Source organism: Hyaena hyaena, unplaced genomic scaffold, assembly GCF_003009895.1.
Source record: "Hyaena hyaena isolate Hyena2069 unplaced genomic scaffold, ASM300989v1 scaffold_455, whole genome shotgun sequence".
Classification (NCBI taxonomy): Eukaryota; Metazoa; Chordata; class Mammalia; order Carnivora; family Hyaenidae; genus Hyaena; species Hyaena hyaena.
This window is the reverse complement of record NW_024081089.1, coordinates 32,634-48,883: the sequence shown is the minus strand read 5'-3', so window position 1 is coordinate 48,883 and position 16,250 is coordinate 32,634. Positions and strand designations below refer to the sequence as shown.

The 16,250-nt window shown below is 36.2% G+C and overlaps 1 protein-coding gene across 1 annotated transcript in view; it reads right to left on the bottom strand.

Annotated features, from left to right (window-relative positions):
* Positions 1-16,250, bottom strand: part of LOC120246219 — a gene marked incomplete at its 5' end in the record, with an annotated part of 228,496 nt that overhangs the window by 189,833 nt on the left and 22,413 nt on the right. The window contains 2 exons of the mRNA XM_039253656.1: positions 2,069-2,279; positions 5,893-6,156. Coding sequence (XP_039109587.1) covers positions 2,069-2,279; positions 5,893-6,156 — 475 coding nt within the window. The remainder of the gene's footprint in view (positions 1-2,068; positions 2,280-5,892; positions 6,157-16,250) is intronic.

Sequence of the window (16,250 nt, the reverse complement as noted above, 5' to 3'; positions counted from 1 at the left end):
AGGTCATGATCTCACAGCTCTTGGGTTCCAGCCCCCATTTGGTCTCTGTGCTAACAGCTCAGAGCCCAGAGCCTGTCTCAGATTCTGTGTCTCCTTCTCTCTCTGCTCCTTTCCTGCTCATGCTTCCTCTCTCTCTTTCCTTCTCTCTCTCAAAAATAAATAAACATTAAAACAATTAATAAAAAATTTAAAAAGTTTTAAAATGACCCAAAGGAAAAATGAACAAAATATAGGTATAGGCAGTTCACAGAAGATAAAAACCAAATGGTCAACAGAAACACATGAAAAAAAAAATGCTCAAATTTAGTCATATTCAGGAATGTTCTAATTCAAGCAAAGAGATATTTCATTGCAATTGAATTGGCAAAACTGACTATAACAAAGATTGATAGGATGTGAGCCTAACAAACTCCTAGACATCTGTTAGAAGGGCAAATTGATACAACTATTTTGATGGCAATGTGTCACTATGGTATAAATTTTAAGTGTGTGCTGCGATTGAATGGTTCCTCTCCTGAATAGATATACTCTAGTGAAATTCACACCTATATGTTTAAGAAGAACACGTCCAAGAATAAACTCTGTAATCTTCTTTATGATTGAGCCAAACTTGAAACAACATATAAAATAAAACAAAGTTTGTTACAATCATGCCCATTGCTATATATGCTATTATACAGCAATAAAATTAATAAACCAAAAATACATATATGTGTGTGTATGAGGTGTGTAGATCTCAAGGATAATACTGAGAGAAAATCAAGTTGCAGAAATAGATGTAAAGCATGGTTACTTACATAACCTTTAAAAACATAGGAAAGACACTATACATTGCTGATACATCCATCTGTAGGAAATGTATTGAAATATACATGGAAACTATCAATAGGAAGTCTAAGAGGGCTGGGAACACAAGCAGCAAGCAGTTCACAGGTGACTTTAATCACATCTAAAATGTTACTTTAAAAAAAACCTGTTAACTTATTTTGAGAGGGAGAGAGAGAATGCACTCTCATGTATGCCTGTGCAAGTGGCACAAATGGTTACTACTACTGGCATATGTTATGCTATTTGCTGTATGGTATGTTTAAAATATTTGCTAATTTCCAAACTATAAAATAAAGTACCTACTATAGTGCCTGGCACATAAAAAACATGTATCACGGGGCGCCTGGATGGCATAATTGGTTAGGCGTCTGACTTCGGCTCAGGTCATGACCTTGTGGTCCGTGAGTTCGAGCCCCATGTCAGGCTCTGTGCTGACAGCTCAAAGCCTGGAGCCTGCTTCAGATTCTGTGTCTTCCTCTCTCTCTCTGCCCCTCTCCACTCGCATTCTGTCTCTCACTCTCAAAAGTAAATAAACATTAATTTAAAAAAAAAAACATTTTTCATGCATAATTATTATTACTGGTAATCCCTCTAATATTAGTATTATGCTGGTAATACTATAAGTGCAACTATTACTACAGCTACTACCAGTCCATCCCATACTTTTGCTTCTAATACTATCATTGCTGCTAGAGGATCTAACCTGTTAAAGAATCTTGTAAATCTTTTGGTAAAGGAAATAATTGTTTTGCAAAAAAAATACTAGTAATCTCTAATATATCCCTTCTATAAGCTGAAACTGCTGTACATTAAATAGTTCAAAGAATGTTATTTGCTTCCTTAGTGCCTGATTAAGTCAGTCTTTGAAAACAGATTTATAAAGTAAACTACATTATCAGAAAACTTCTTTCTGAGAGTATTTTCTCTTTCATAGCCATTTGTTAGCTACCACTCTTGTGAGCAAGCAAAAAATTTCCAGAACTTTACTTTAGAGCTGTAAGTTCACAGGAGAAAGACCTGTGTTTCAATGGAGTATATTTATATTTGATTATAATTAGTAAATAATTATGAGGCATGAAAACTAATATTCTTGTCAATAATTACATTCTTTTTAAGCAGCATGGCATAGAAAGAAATACAATAATTATTTATTTCGATTAAATAAACAATTAATTGTGTTTTATGCAATATAACACAATTTGAAATATTAGTAATAGAATGCTGAAGACAATCAACTAACCCTGAGAAGAGCGTAGGAAGGATTTAGCCTGGCCATCCAGCGATGCACAAATGGGTTCTTCTGTTTGTTTCTCTGAAAGGTCAGCTGTATTTTCCATGCCTGATTCTTCTGTCTCTGCTCCAGCCATTAAAGAAACTGGAAATTCAGGAGGAAACGGAGTCTGTCTTTCATGGGTTGTTTGATCATCCAAACAGTGAGGACATTTAACAACCTATAAAGAGATAAATCTCTTATCTAAACTGTTGAAAATATTACACACACAATGAATTTTACCCTAGAACAATGATACAATTTGCAAACTCTAAAAAGTCAATGACACATCAATTTCCAAACCTTATACTTGCTTTTGTTTGGCAGCCTCACAAATAATGCATTTTTTCTATTAACGATTTATATAAGTGCTTCAGATACTACCATTGCTCTATATAGTTCTTAGTTTTCCCTTTGTTTTACCTTATCATTTTCTTTAATTTCTTCTTGCAAATAACACTGTCTGATATTCACACTGTGATCAAATTAGCAAATACTCATTCAGTATTTATTATCTCCAAGAAACAATATTTTTAGTTCAGAAATAAAAGACAAAATTGTAGAATCTAGGGGTAAATGTATGGGTGTTCACTGTGCAATTTTTTTTAACTTCTCTCTATGTTTACAATTTTAATAGTAAAGTGCTTGGGGGGAAATCTATGACGTTGGAAGTGAAATATTTAGGAAAGTGAGAAACTTTTTCTGGGAAAAAGTTAAAGGATATCTTGCTTGCATAATTTCTCCTCTTGAATTCTTTCACACACCTTAGAGGGCTGAATCAGATCTGCTCTCCAGTCTCCACGCTCAGCTGTGGGTTTGAGTTCTATCCCTAAAATCAACATGGTAGAGCATGTGAGGTCACGGCTAAGCTACATTGTAGGTCAGCCACTATCTCTTTGAGTGTGGCACTTTTCTTCCACTCACAGACACAGGAGGCAAATGATCATAATTTATCTGACTTCTTTCCTTTCATTTCTCCTAAGACTGCATTACAGAAATGACTTTTCTCTTCTACTATCCTATTTACCTATGGTTTCTCTTCTATAATCCAAGCTACTTTTTTTTTCTTCTGAGAAACTCTAAAATGTGTACTCAAAAATTACATTTACTTTGTTCAAAAATTGCATTTGAGGAGACTCACATTGGAAAAATCCTAATATTTAAGAATTTCACATAAGAGGAAAATCGGATTCCAAGATAAAAATATTTCATTTTTATCCTTATGAAAGAGAAGCAAATACATTCCTACTTACTCTGCCTCACAATCAGAAAATCCTATCTTGAATAATGGTACTATTCTCATTAATAAGACTCCCGGCCCCCATGACATATACAGAGAGAAAACATTTGTTACCAAATAAGAAAGTCAGTGGACAATTACAACCATCTGTAATGAATAATGCTCAGTGGGCTCGACAGATAAATCATAAGACTACTTTTTACTACTTTTTAAAGGGAGTCAGAAAAGAAAGAGGAAAATTTTAGTAATGTGTTCAAGTAGATTTTAGTGAAATCAAGCTTTCTAATGTTGTTTTGCAAATAATTACTTTTTTTGACCCTGTAAATTTTAAACACCACTTCTTCATTTATCTTAAATATAAAATACTCATGTCTTTATAATCAATTCTGGCACTCCCAAATGACTTTTTATGAAATAAAATCGGTGCTGATTTTCCTTGTCACAATTTACACAACACTGAATTTTAAGTAACAATTAGTAAAAACTTATAGATGCCTGTCACATTTATTAGTAAGCCTATATCAAAATTTATTTTCTTTTATAACTATATTTTAATTTTTAGTTCATTTTGATTTCTTAGTGCAATATCCAAGTCATCTACTTATGAAATATTTTGCTTTGGGTTATCTATAGTTTTCTTCTAAATTTAGATGATTTTTCAATAACTCCGTTGAATTTATTTCTAATGGCTTTTCTTTTCAAATGTATTCATATCAGTGTGTCTAAACTGTGGAAGCTTTTAAAAACTTCTGAATCAGATATCCCACCTAAAAACAATTGACTCAAAATCTCTGAGAACAAGACTTGGGCATACTATTTTTAAACTTTCTACATGATTCCAATATACAGTCAGAATTATTCCAGAAGGGCAACTATTTTCAGAATGAGTAGAAAGGTACATATTTATATTTGTTTTCTTCACAGCAACCTTGAATATCTCAAAAAGATATTTCAGCAAAACATTACAATGGTATTAGCTAAGAGGGAAAAAAAATGCCAGTTGATTCAACTTAAAATAAATAGGACACAGGAAGACCATCACACAAGAAGGATATATACCTGCTGATTTTTAAGCCAAAACTATATGTGTTTCCTGGAAATGTCCGTATTTCATAGTTCTGTCACTCAGGTGGATCGATAACAGTGATAGATGATACATACTTACACACGTACATATAATATACATACATACAACATACATACACACACAACATACATATACATACACACATACATTAGATTAGATTAGATTGATAGCTACCTAGCTAGTCAGCTAAATAGACAGACAGATAGAGGACAGACTGGGAAATGTCAAACATGTAGGTAAGGAAGAAAAAAAGTCATAGCATTTTATGATACAGACACTGCAGAAAATAATCACAATCAGAAAGAATAAATATAGACACAGAGGACAAAAATAAACTAAAATCCTGTCAGAATGCTTTACACTAAAGATACCCTGTCATTTTTTTTTTTTTTTTTTTTTTGGATCCTCCATGATGTTTCCCTAGAATGAATTTATGCAATGACATTTCTGCCAAAAGACTTGGTTAGAAAATAAATTTCCAAATATGTACAAATAAAAGAGGTTCACCCAAGGGTTGTTTTTAATTCTTGAGGTAAATAAGACAGTGTGCTTTGAAGTGATATGTACGGCGAAGGGAGATTTGTGATGACGGTTTCTATCCCATGGAAATGTGGGTCATTAATTATCTTTTGTATGAACACATGCTTGTCTCATCAAATACGTGGCGAGAGTCAGGAAGACATAGACTAGATCTCATTTTTTCTGTATCCCTAGACCAAGCAATGCCCAACACAAAGTAGTAGTTAAATTAGTACACTGGATAAGGAAATACCATCACCCTGTACCCAAGTTTATGAGATAGACCAGATCCAGCAGCAGCAGATTATAAGCAGAAGATTGAAGGACTGGGGTGCCCTTCCTAGCCCACTGATGACATAGAAGTTTGGATTAAATTATCTTTAAATTTCAGACATCAATTTAATCAGCACTCAGAAAGCATTAAGATGTAAATGCTTTTACAGATTTATGATACATATTGAAAATTTCAATAGCACAAAAGTAAGCTAAAGGCTAGAAATAAGCAGTTTTAGGGAAAAATTTAATGTTTATTTATTTTTGAAAGAGAAAGACAGAGTGCAAGCAGGGGAGGTGCAGAGAGAAAGACATAGAATCCCAAGCCGGCTCCAGGCTCACCACAGAGCCCGATGCAGGGTTCAAACTCACTGACTGCCAGATCATGAACTGAGCTGAAATCAGATGCTTAACCAACTGAGCCATCCAGGTGCCCTGGTTTTAGAAAAATTTTAAGTTCTTTTTCCACTTACAAAATCATATGACAGTGGGTGGCGCAGTCAGTTGAGTGTCTGACTATGGCTCAGGTCATGATCTCGCAGTTCGTCAGTTAAGTCCCACATCAGGCTCGCTGCTGTCAGCCTGCTTCAGATCCTCTTCCCCTCTTTCTCTGCCTCTCTCCCACTTGCCCCTTCTCAAAAATAAATAAAACATTTAAAACATCATGTTACAAACCTCAAAGTAGAGATTGCATAGCCAGTGGTCCAAGTCCTGGCACATCAAATCTTCCATTTTCCTGAAGCTGTCAAATTTCTGGTCATAATGTCCTCGGAGAAGGGGACACTTGAATTTCCCTTCCACGACATCGAAGTTGTTATCACACAAAGGGAAGGCTGCGCAGCCCACAACGCAGTCAAAACAAGCATATTTCCCACGAAGGAGACAGAGTTCAAACAAGAGAGCCATGCCGGGTTTCACGTCTTTCTCAGGAGGGAGTGCCTAGGGAAAGATACGGAGACAAGGGGAGATCGGGATGCTTGTATGCAGAAGCGTTCTGCATTCAGTGATACTGATATATAATTTAGAATGATAAGGACAGAGTTGGGTTTTACTTCTATTGGTTATCTTTAAAAATGCACTCTTGTCAATAATGGTGCAATAAACATAAGGGTGCATATACCCTTTCAAAATAGTGCTCTTGTTTCTTTGAGTAAATCCCCAGTAGTGGAATTATTAGATCCCATGATGTTTCTACTTTTTTGAGAAAACTCCATACTGTTTTCCACAGCAGCATCATTTATTGTAGGCAAGATGTGGAAGCAACCTAAGAGCAATTGACAAGACAAATGTTTAAGGAAGATTTGATGTGTGTGTGTGTGTGTGTGTGCGTGCGTGTGTGCATGTGTGTGTGTGTATAAATGGAATATGATGCAGGCATAAAAAAGGATGAGATCATGCCATTTGCAACATGGATGAACCTAGAGAGTAAGTCAGATGGACAAAGACAAATACTCTATGAGTTCACATGTACAGGGACTCTGAAACAAACAAACCAACAAACAGAAAGCAGAATCAGAACAGTACGCACAGAGAACAAACTGATGGTTGCCAGAGGTGAGGGTGCTGGTGGGGATGAACAAAATGGGTAGACAGTGGGAGATACAGACTTCCAGTTACAACCTGCATAATGGCAGCTACATGTGTGGTGAGCATCACATTTAAATTTGTCGGGTCACTGTGTTATACACATGAAATGGATGAAACATTGTGTGTCCATTACACTCAAATAAAAATATTTAAAGAAAAATTCACCATCGGATATATTTACACACATAACCTTTCCAGCCCAAATTACTTGAGCAACATGCCACCATGAAAATGCGACCCAAGCCATAAAATGAACCTTGTCCATTCAAGAGTCTGCACTTCATGAGTTTTAGGAATCAAACTTGGAATAAGTTACCGAACATGGTATACTTCACTTTCAATTCCTTCTGCTGAAGTTGCTACTTCTATTGTATAACTATGTCTGTCAGTTATCACCATCATTGTTTTATTTGCCTGTCACTCATCTTTGTAGTATTCACGTACTCCAAACAAGCACTTTACACAGAAGAAATGCTTCTTTAAAAGATGGTTGAACGGGGGCACCTGAGTGGCTTAGATGGGTAAGTATCTTACTCTTGATTTAGGCTCAGGTCATGATTTCATGGTTCGTGAATCGAGCCCCCTGTTGGGGTCTGCATTGATAGCGAGGAGCTTGCTTGTGATTCTCTCTCTCCCTCTCTCTCTCTGCCCCTCCCTCGTTCTCCTTTCTCAAAATAAATAAATAAACATTTAAAAACAAATAAATAAATAAAAATGATTGAGCTATCACACTCCAAAGAAACTAATCCTAGGCATAATGATAGCTTAAATTACTATTACAAGGTCTACCTCTTCAAGGAAAAATAGTGTCCCACTTAATTGTGTGACTGTCCTGTTTATTTCCATTGACACTATACTGCACAGCAATGTATAAGCAATTTGTCCACACTAAATAAATAGTGTGAGGCCATAAAGATGAATGAAATGATCAGATTGACCAAATCATTTTTCAGGTCCCCAGATGTAGAGGTGGAGCCTGCCCTTTGGCCTTTTAAAAAAAGAATTTCAGGAAAGCGAATAATCTTTTTTTTTTTTAAATAGAGTATAGGCTTGGGTTTCTTTTTTGTTCTATGTGAATAATTATAAGTGGACAAAGATAAGGACGTGTCTAACACTATTGGATAGCAATATATTTAGCCAGAAGTGTGTAAGCATATTTTATATGATTTATGTAAAAGATTCCAAGACTTAGTGTATGTTTAAAGTGAAACAGAAGCATCTGTTGAAAAATACCATAACCCTGTGGCAGCTGCTATTAAACCATTAACAAGATCAGGTTTCATTTAAACCAGATTTACCATTTTCTACAACAGCCCATGGGAAAGCTAAAAACATTAGACACAAATTACTGACAAAAGAGATTCTTAATCAAGCCATACTTTTCATTTGGCTAGTTGGCTGTGAGTAAACTTTGCGATAAAAGAATAAAAGCTAACTGAGAAGGAGAAAGAGGAAACATAGAGGCAGAAACCTGTTTTGAATCGTCATTCAAATATAAAGCTGAATTGATGCCATTATAATAATTTCTTCTACTCTTATCCCTGCCTTTGAAAGTGCCCTTCTACTACTAACCTGACCTTACTCAGCTCTACATTCAAAAGAGATAAGGTAAGAATTGGATAAGTACTGACCCAGTTCTATCAGTAAGTTTCTATGATCTTGGGCTAGTCACTTTAAAAAAAAAAAAAATCAAGTTTCCATGCACTCAAGTTTCCTCCTCAATAAAAGACAAGGGTATAAACATCTTCCTCACTAAATTGATACAACTATGAAGTTGGACAATAAATACCAAAAAAAAAGGTCATAAAAACATGAAATGCATATAATTAGTATTATTATTGTTTGAGGCTTTATTTCACTATATCTACGATGAATCAGATTACAGTTCATTTAATAAAGAAGAAAAGAACCTATCTTCAAGATTCAAAATCCATCTGTAACCTTGTAAAACACCAGTACCATTTTGTGTGTGAGGAACAACAGTTCAAGGCTGCTAAACATAAGCTAATAATGCCAGGCAGCCTGTGCCCAGGAGAAGCCAGTCCTCATGCAAGAAAGGAAATTCCACCAGGGCCTATTTTACAAGATAGAGGAGTTCCATGCAGCTACCTTGACAGCCCTTTAAAAAAATAAATATATGAACAAAAATCTAGTCACTGATATTGATTGAAAAGGAGGATCAGAGCTATATGTTATCAAATAAAGGAATTTACTCTATCTGACAACAGTTGTCTTATCTTATTTATTCTTTTAGTGCCTTTCTCTCACCCTATATCACAAGAGAGATCTGTTGCTCTGTAATGTGGAGCTTGGGACTCATTCTTTCCCTCTTTGGCAAGAAAGGATCACTGAGTTTCATTGCATCTCTCAGAGTATCCTTTCCCTAAACCTGGACATTTCCACAGCTATCTTATGGTGTGATATTTCCATGAGCAATTTACAAGAGCTATGTAACTGAACACTATATAATGAGGGAAATAAATGTATGGGTCTCTGCCGTCCACCAATCCACCTCATCAGTCTTGATGGTTGGGGGCCATAATGTCTATGGAATAATGCCTTTATTTTCTGAGTACCAAGAAGAGGAAACTTTTTGAAGGAAAACACACTACAGACCTAAAGTTCACTATATAGCATAAGGGTGATGCATTTCACCTTCCATGAGATAGAAGGTACGTGTGAAAGGAGAATAGAGAAGAAAAATAAAATCCAAGAAACAAACAAGAATTTTGAAGGCCGAAGACTGTGCAGAAAATGGGAAGAGAAAGTAAAATCCTTTCCACTTGGACACCAGACACCTTGGAATTGAAGCAACTCAGGGACGATTAGGGTAAGTCTTATAAATGGTGAAAATGCATATTGATGAGGTATTCTTCAATTTTCTGGGGTTTCTGAAATTCTGAAAAGGATCATTATTTTTATGATCAGAAAAAAAAATTAACAAAGTGATTTCACAAACAAAATCTTCAAAATGCTATTTCTGCTTATGAGGAGGATGATCCTAAATGACCATAATTCTCACTCTAACACAGAAAAACACCAGTTAAATTACAAAATCAGGCATATTATTGAACCCACTGGGGAACTAGGACACAAGGAAATTTAGGGAAAACTAAATCTCAGAGAGGGGTAAGCCCTTCATATATGACCTTGGACTCGAGGCAGCTTTTAATCTTAGTGAATAGATGAAGAAGCAGACCTGTCATTGGGTAGGAGACTTTGCAAGTAAATGGAGAAACTCGCCAAATGTTTGGCAATCTTGGCCTAACATGGAATACCGAGCCCCAGACACAGAACGAGTTCTCGCCATCTACCAATTCTTAACCTTAGTGCTTGTATCCAGCGCTCAGCAGCATGTGAGTAATTGAGACCAGGGTGAGAGCCAAAGGGAGATCTCCAGTGGCCCAGACATCTTCAGGCAGGGCAAGGGAGCAGGGCAGAAGCCTACAGTTACATGGTGCTTGGTTGCCAAATCCTGCTAGAAGGAGGGATCCTTTATACCTCAAAACTTTTTGAAAGCAAAGGATGAATTAAAACTAACTAAGCTACAACTAAGCTGCAGCTTAGCTTAAATCTAACCAGAGAGATTATCTCTTCATCCTAGCTGCCTGACAGAGACAGCTTTCTAGTGAGGGATAAATATTTTCTACTTCCGTCTTTACAATTCATTTATACACTGTGTCTGGCACAAGATGCAGCCAGAGAAAAGGAACATGTTTGACATGTTCTAGACAAAACATAACAGCCCATAGAGACTGACCCACAGCTGACCTGGCTGATAGAATTAACAGACAAAGACAATCCATAATTAGGATAAAGAAGTAGAGGAAAAGATAGAAATAATCACTGAAAGGGAGGAACTCCAAGAAGAAACTTTTTAAAAGTTTTCTAAAATAATAATTGATAATAATAATAATTTTTAAATAAAAATTCTCTTTAAAAATAATAAAGTATTTTGAAATGAAAAGTTTATTGAGTGGACCTCACAGTAGAAATGCACATAGAAGGAAGAGGATGGATGAATTCTAAGAGAGATCAAAAAAAAAAAAAAAGTATCCCAATGGAAGCACAATGATAAAAAGAATGAAAAAAGAAAAGATTAGATCAGAGCATGTAAGACCTGTGAGATAATAATAAACACATGTAATTGGAGTTCTGAAAGGAAAAGAGAAAGACAATGGTGCAGAGAAAAATTTTGAAGAGACGGTGGCTGAGAATTTTCCAAAATTGATGAAAGACATCAACCCACCAAACCAAGAAGCTCAGAAAACCCTGAGAAGGCAAAATTAAAAAAGGAAATAATACCTAGGCTTACCATAGTCAAACTGATAAAAATCCAAGATAAAAGTCTTAAAAATATAGGGCCATCAATAATATGTAAACTAAAACTTTATTATTGTCTCTCAAAGGGTTATACTTGGTCAGGTATCCATATTCCCTTATTGGGAAGTCCTGAATGTCATATAAAAACATTTCTATTATATGGAAAATTCTACTTTCATTTCTTTATTGCTGTTCTGTAGTCTGGTCGTGTCAAGTTACTTTGGTCTCTGGCACTGAACAAAAACTTTGCAGAAGCTTCTGTTAAGAAGAAGCTCCACTTTTTGCCTCTTGGGTAGACTGGTTCTTGCCTAATTAGCGTCTTATTATCAACATCTATTTACCGTATATCTTGTAATTCCTTAGCATCACATTAAAGGTCTTGATGCCGCCTCACCACAACCTATCTTTCTAGTATTATTTCATAATAAGCATATATTGTTTTTAGTAAATAATAATATAATTAAAATATGAAAGACATACGAATAAAGTATAGTCAAAATATTTTCTCAAATGTCTGCCCATCACACACACACACATACACAGAGTCTGTTATTTTCTTCAAGAGCCTTTTTGTCAGGCAATCTTTCTTCCTCCCCCAAGTTTCACTCATTATGACCAAAGTATCTCGAACAAGACATTTGAGGTAATAATTTCTAAACTACAGGTTCTCAACCAGAAGTGCAGGCAGAGATACTGATGGGACCCAGACATGGGCTAGGAGATTCACACATTTTCATAATAATCACTAAAATGTTCTCAGAATTTTCAAGTCGCCAAATGTAAAGTAAATAATAACAATAAGAAGAAAAGAGTGGCAAATATACAATGACTTCAGAAAACGGCATTTTTAGAAATTTTGTTGAGGAATGCAGATTACCTAATAAAAGTACTGGTGGCATACACAACACAAACATTGAGAAACAGTGCTATATTCAATCCCTTGCTCCATTAGAATTCTGTTCTATAATATACAAGACAGTTGTTCATTCTCTATCTGAATCCCATACTGACTGATGGGAGGGTTTGCTAGTTCGTAAGGTAAATTGACGCGTGTGGGAACAGTTCTAATTTTTGGGAAGTTCCAGTCTCTCCCAAGAAGCGATATTGTCATTAAGGCTGTTTGTCAAATGTTTCTAATGTTTGCTGTTCATAAAATATTTCTAAACATATGGTAGGATTGCACTTCCAAACTCCTTTGTGGGCGGGTGGGCCCTTTAACTAGTTCTGACCAGTGATCTGTGAGTGACCATAACAAGTATTACTTCTAGGCCAGACCGTTTATTGTTGGTTCTAGACCCTCCAGAGTTCTCTTGATCTGTCCTTGCCACATGACAAATGACATTCCATACAGTGATCTTTTAATCAGTCTTTGACTCAGAATGAGGGTGGATGAAACAGAACTTCCAGCTTTCCTGAGTGGACATGTAGCTGAGGTTAAAAATAAGCTTCTATTGTATTAAGCCACTGAGATGTTTTGAGGAGCTTTTGCTTCCATAGAATAACCAAGCTAATGTACACTGATTCACTGGCCTGCTTTGTATTTACTCAAGTTCAGTCTTAACAGTTCTATAAAGACGATTATTATGACCAAAGAGCTTTGAGCCATGTCTAAGTCACCAGAGTTAAAGTCTAGGATGTAGTGGTTTTCGTCAGGTTTGTGATAAAGCTCATAATATAGGAACCTGCAAATACTCATATAATGGGTACCTCCACAGGCAAGCAGAATACTCAATAATGCTTATGTTGTTCAAGATGGGTCTACAATTGGGGTTATCTGCATATTTCTTTGATTCCAATTCTTCTAAATGCATCTTAAATGGTCCTCTTGACTTTAAATATGGATTACTTCAGTCCTAACTGTTCAGTCCCATTGTGTTTAAGTGCTTCCCTACTTTAAAAGAGAAGCTCTATATCCTAGTGATTAAAAATCATGGGCTTTGGCATCAAACAAACATGAGATCGAGTCCCAAGTGACCACTTAGGTAGGTAACCCACCATCTCTGCATCTTGAGTTTGCCATTTATTAAATGCTAGTGGTAGTAGCATCTAGTAGGGGAAGAGGAGGGAGAACAGTGGTGATAAAGAAAGGGGGCAGGTACACAGACTGGGAAATGAACAAAATGGTGTCTTCCAAGACTAACATTCAAAAGAGTAAGGGAAGTCCAGGAAGTAAACATATACAGTTAATCTGCAGTAGAAATAGCAACATGTTCCTTCCGAGGCAGACAACTGTGGACAGATGATTGGAAATTGATGTCACAGCACAGGGTAACCTAGGTGATCCAGAGAGAGTTTTATGGTACCATTATTTTCCTTTCCATTTCTTCAGCCAAGATAAATAAATAGGCAAATTAGCTCTAATCCCCAGTCTTTCTGCTGTGGGATAAAAGAAAGTAATGACTCTTGGAAGCTTTTCTTGGACTAGGGATCAAGCACAGAGGGTGGTAACAGTGAGCTACAACCACTATGGTTTCTGAGAGAAAAATCTTCCTTCCCACACCACTGGAAAACCATGCGCTCTCAGGTGCAAATGTAGTAGCCCTTGTTCCCTATTTTAGAAAATTGATTTTTTTTTTGTTTTGTTTTCCTTAATCCTAAAAGGTAGTATGTCAATAGTTGACGTTTATTGAAAGTTGATGAAATGCAAGGCACCCTTTAAATCACTTTATCCTTGTCAACTCCATCACCACAATAATTCTGTAAAGTAGATTTTATTATTAACTCCATTTCATGGAGGACACAAATGAGAGAAAGAGATTGAGCTCAAGATCGGACAGACAATAGATGAAGATGGTGGAGCTTTTTGGAAGTCCACTGCAAGGTCATTCACGCTATGCTTCCTGATATAGGAGGTGCTACACCAAAAAGCCTACTTTGGATTCACAGAGAAAAGGCTCAAGGTGATTCTTCTCTGCCCCATTTACTTCTCTTCATGATTCCTATAAACCAAGGGTTCTTCCTCCACATGTTTCAGCCTGTTCTCTCTTAAATTGTTCACTCTGAGGTCAGGCATTGAAAGCAGACATGGGAGTTACCAAGAAAAAAACATTTTTATTTCAACAAAATCCAATTGCCCAGGATCCTTAAAGAATGAGTTCTTTCTGAAGGGCTGGATTCACCAGATAGCTGACAAATTAGTGATTCTGAATAAAAATCTTTCTGAAATGGAGTCACAATTTTATGATCTCTCAAAACCTCCAGTCCCCAGATCTAATTTTTTGACTTGTCAACAACTAATTGTAATCACTGGAGAAACCTCAACTATCGTACAATGACCTCCTCAAGGCTTTAGACTAGCAGTCCCCCAAATTTAATTTGTGTAAGGATTTCCCAAGGGTACTTATGAAAAATTCAGATTTCCAGGCTTCGCTCTCTCCTTGAATCAATAAGTTTGGGGTGAGTCTCGGGAATCTGAATTTTTAAAAATTTTTTTAAATGTTTTATTTATTTCTGAGAGAGAGAGAGAGACAGTGTGAGTAGGGAAGGGTCAGAGAGAGGAGGAGACACAGAATCTGAAACAGGCTCCAGGCTCTGAGCTGGCTGTCAGTACAAAGCCCGAGGCGAGGCTCGAACCCATGAACCGTGAGATCATGACCTGAGCCGAAGTCGGAAGTTTAACCAACTGAGCCACCCAGGCACCCCTCGGAAACCTGAATTTTAACAAGAATGCCAACGTAAGGTGATTCAGGTGGTTCTTCAGCCACTTTGAGTATCTACTTTGAGTATCACCATCTAATCCAGACACAAAGGTAAGACAGATTCGTATGTCTTTGATCATACAACTTACACAGCTTAGGACAGCCACATTTCTCTTGAAAATCAAACTGATTCCTACCTGAATAATTACAGGCTAAAAAATATGAACTTTCTTCCATGTATCATCACACATGACTGAAATCAAGAGGAAATATATGGGATGTCATCTCATTATATCGAAATTCCATTACCTGACCTCAACCTCAGTGTATCATAACTCATCTCTTTCCATGCTACTCAAATGTTCAACTAAGAATATTTCACTCCAGGGAGATGGCAAAATCTAATTGAATATTTTAATTTAGAAAATTTAGTTCTGGGATTTCTACCACCCTTCCCCCCCCTTTTTTTTTACTGTGAAAACAAAAAGTTGAATTTTCTTTTCAGTTTCTCCTTGTTAGGCAAAAGATAAATTTCCCCTTCATTGTCCCTGAGAGTTGAACACATTGGGGAAAAATTGGGCACAGCCCATTACTTTTACAAACCCCAGTGACTGAGCCTCAATGCACAAAAAGATGGCATTTCTGAACATCTGCAGCATGATTAGATCAAAGACCAACAAATTAACCACAAATGGTTTTACAAGGAGTAGACAAATACATCATTTGGAAAGGAGAAAACTTTTGGCAATAATTGCTAATCAACATTTTTCCTTTGGGCAACCACTTTCTACCAAAGACATATAGTGATAATAGTAATACCTGTGCTATATTTTCTATTTTACAAAACTCTTAAAGGCATATTATCACATTTGAGTATGTCAATGCTTTTATACAATCGATATTAGCCCATTTCACAGGTGATGGAAAAAAAATGATTTAGGAAAGTTATGATTGGCTCATGTTTTCCCAGCACTAAATTGTTGATTTGACTATGTCAAAAATTATATCCAACTTTACTATTTTTTCCATTCATTCATTTATTCATTCATTCATTCCCACACATTTTATTAAAACTAGCAAATGTCCATATTGCACTTAAGTGCCATTTTTGGCACTGAGGATAAAACTAATCGAATAAAGACAAGGAAGCTTCTAACTCTCATTGAACTATAGTCTGAGGCAGGGAAGGATAATGAGTAACACATCAGACAATTTTAATAGTAATAAATGTTCTAATTTATCACTACTGATATTGAAATAACAAAGATAAAATAGTGATGTACTAGCAAATGACCAGAGAAGGAGCGAGTCTGTTAAGAAAATCTAGTCTAAGAAAGTGATACTCAACCTGAAACCTGCCATGTTAGTTGAAGGAGGAACCCAAGTAGGTAGGAAGCCACAATTAATTCAGTGGCCCCACAACAAGAATGAGCTGGTTGTGTTCAGAGGATGGAAGTGAGACTGGAGTGAAACCCACAAGGAATT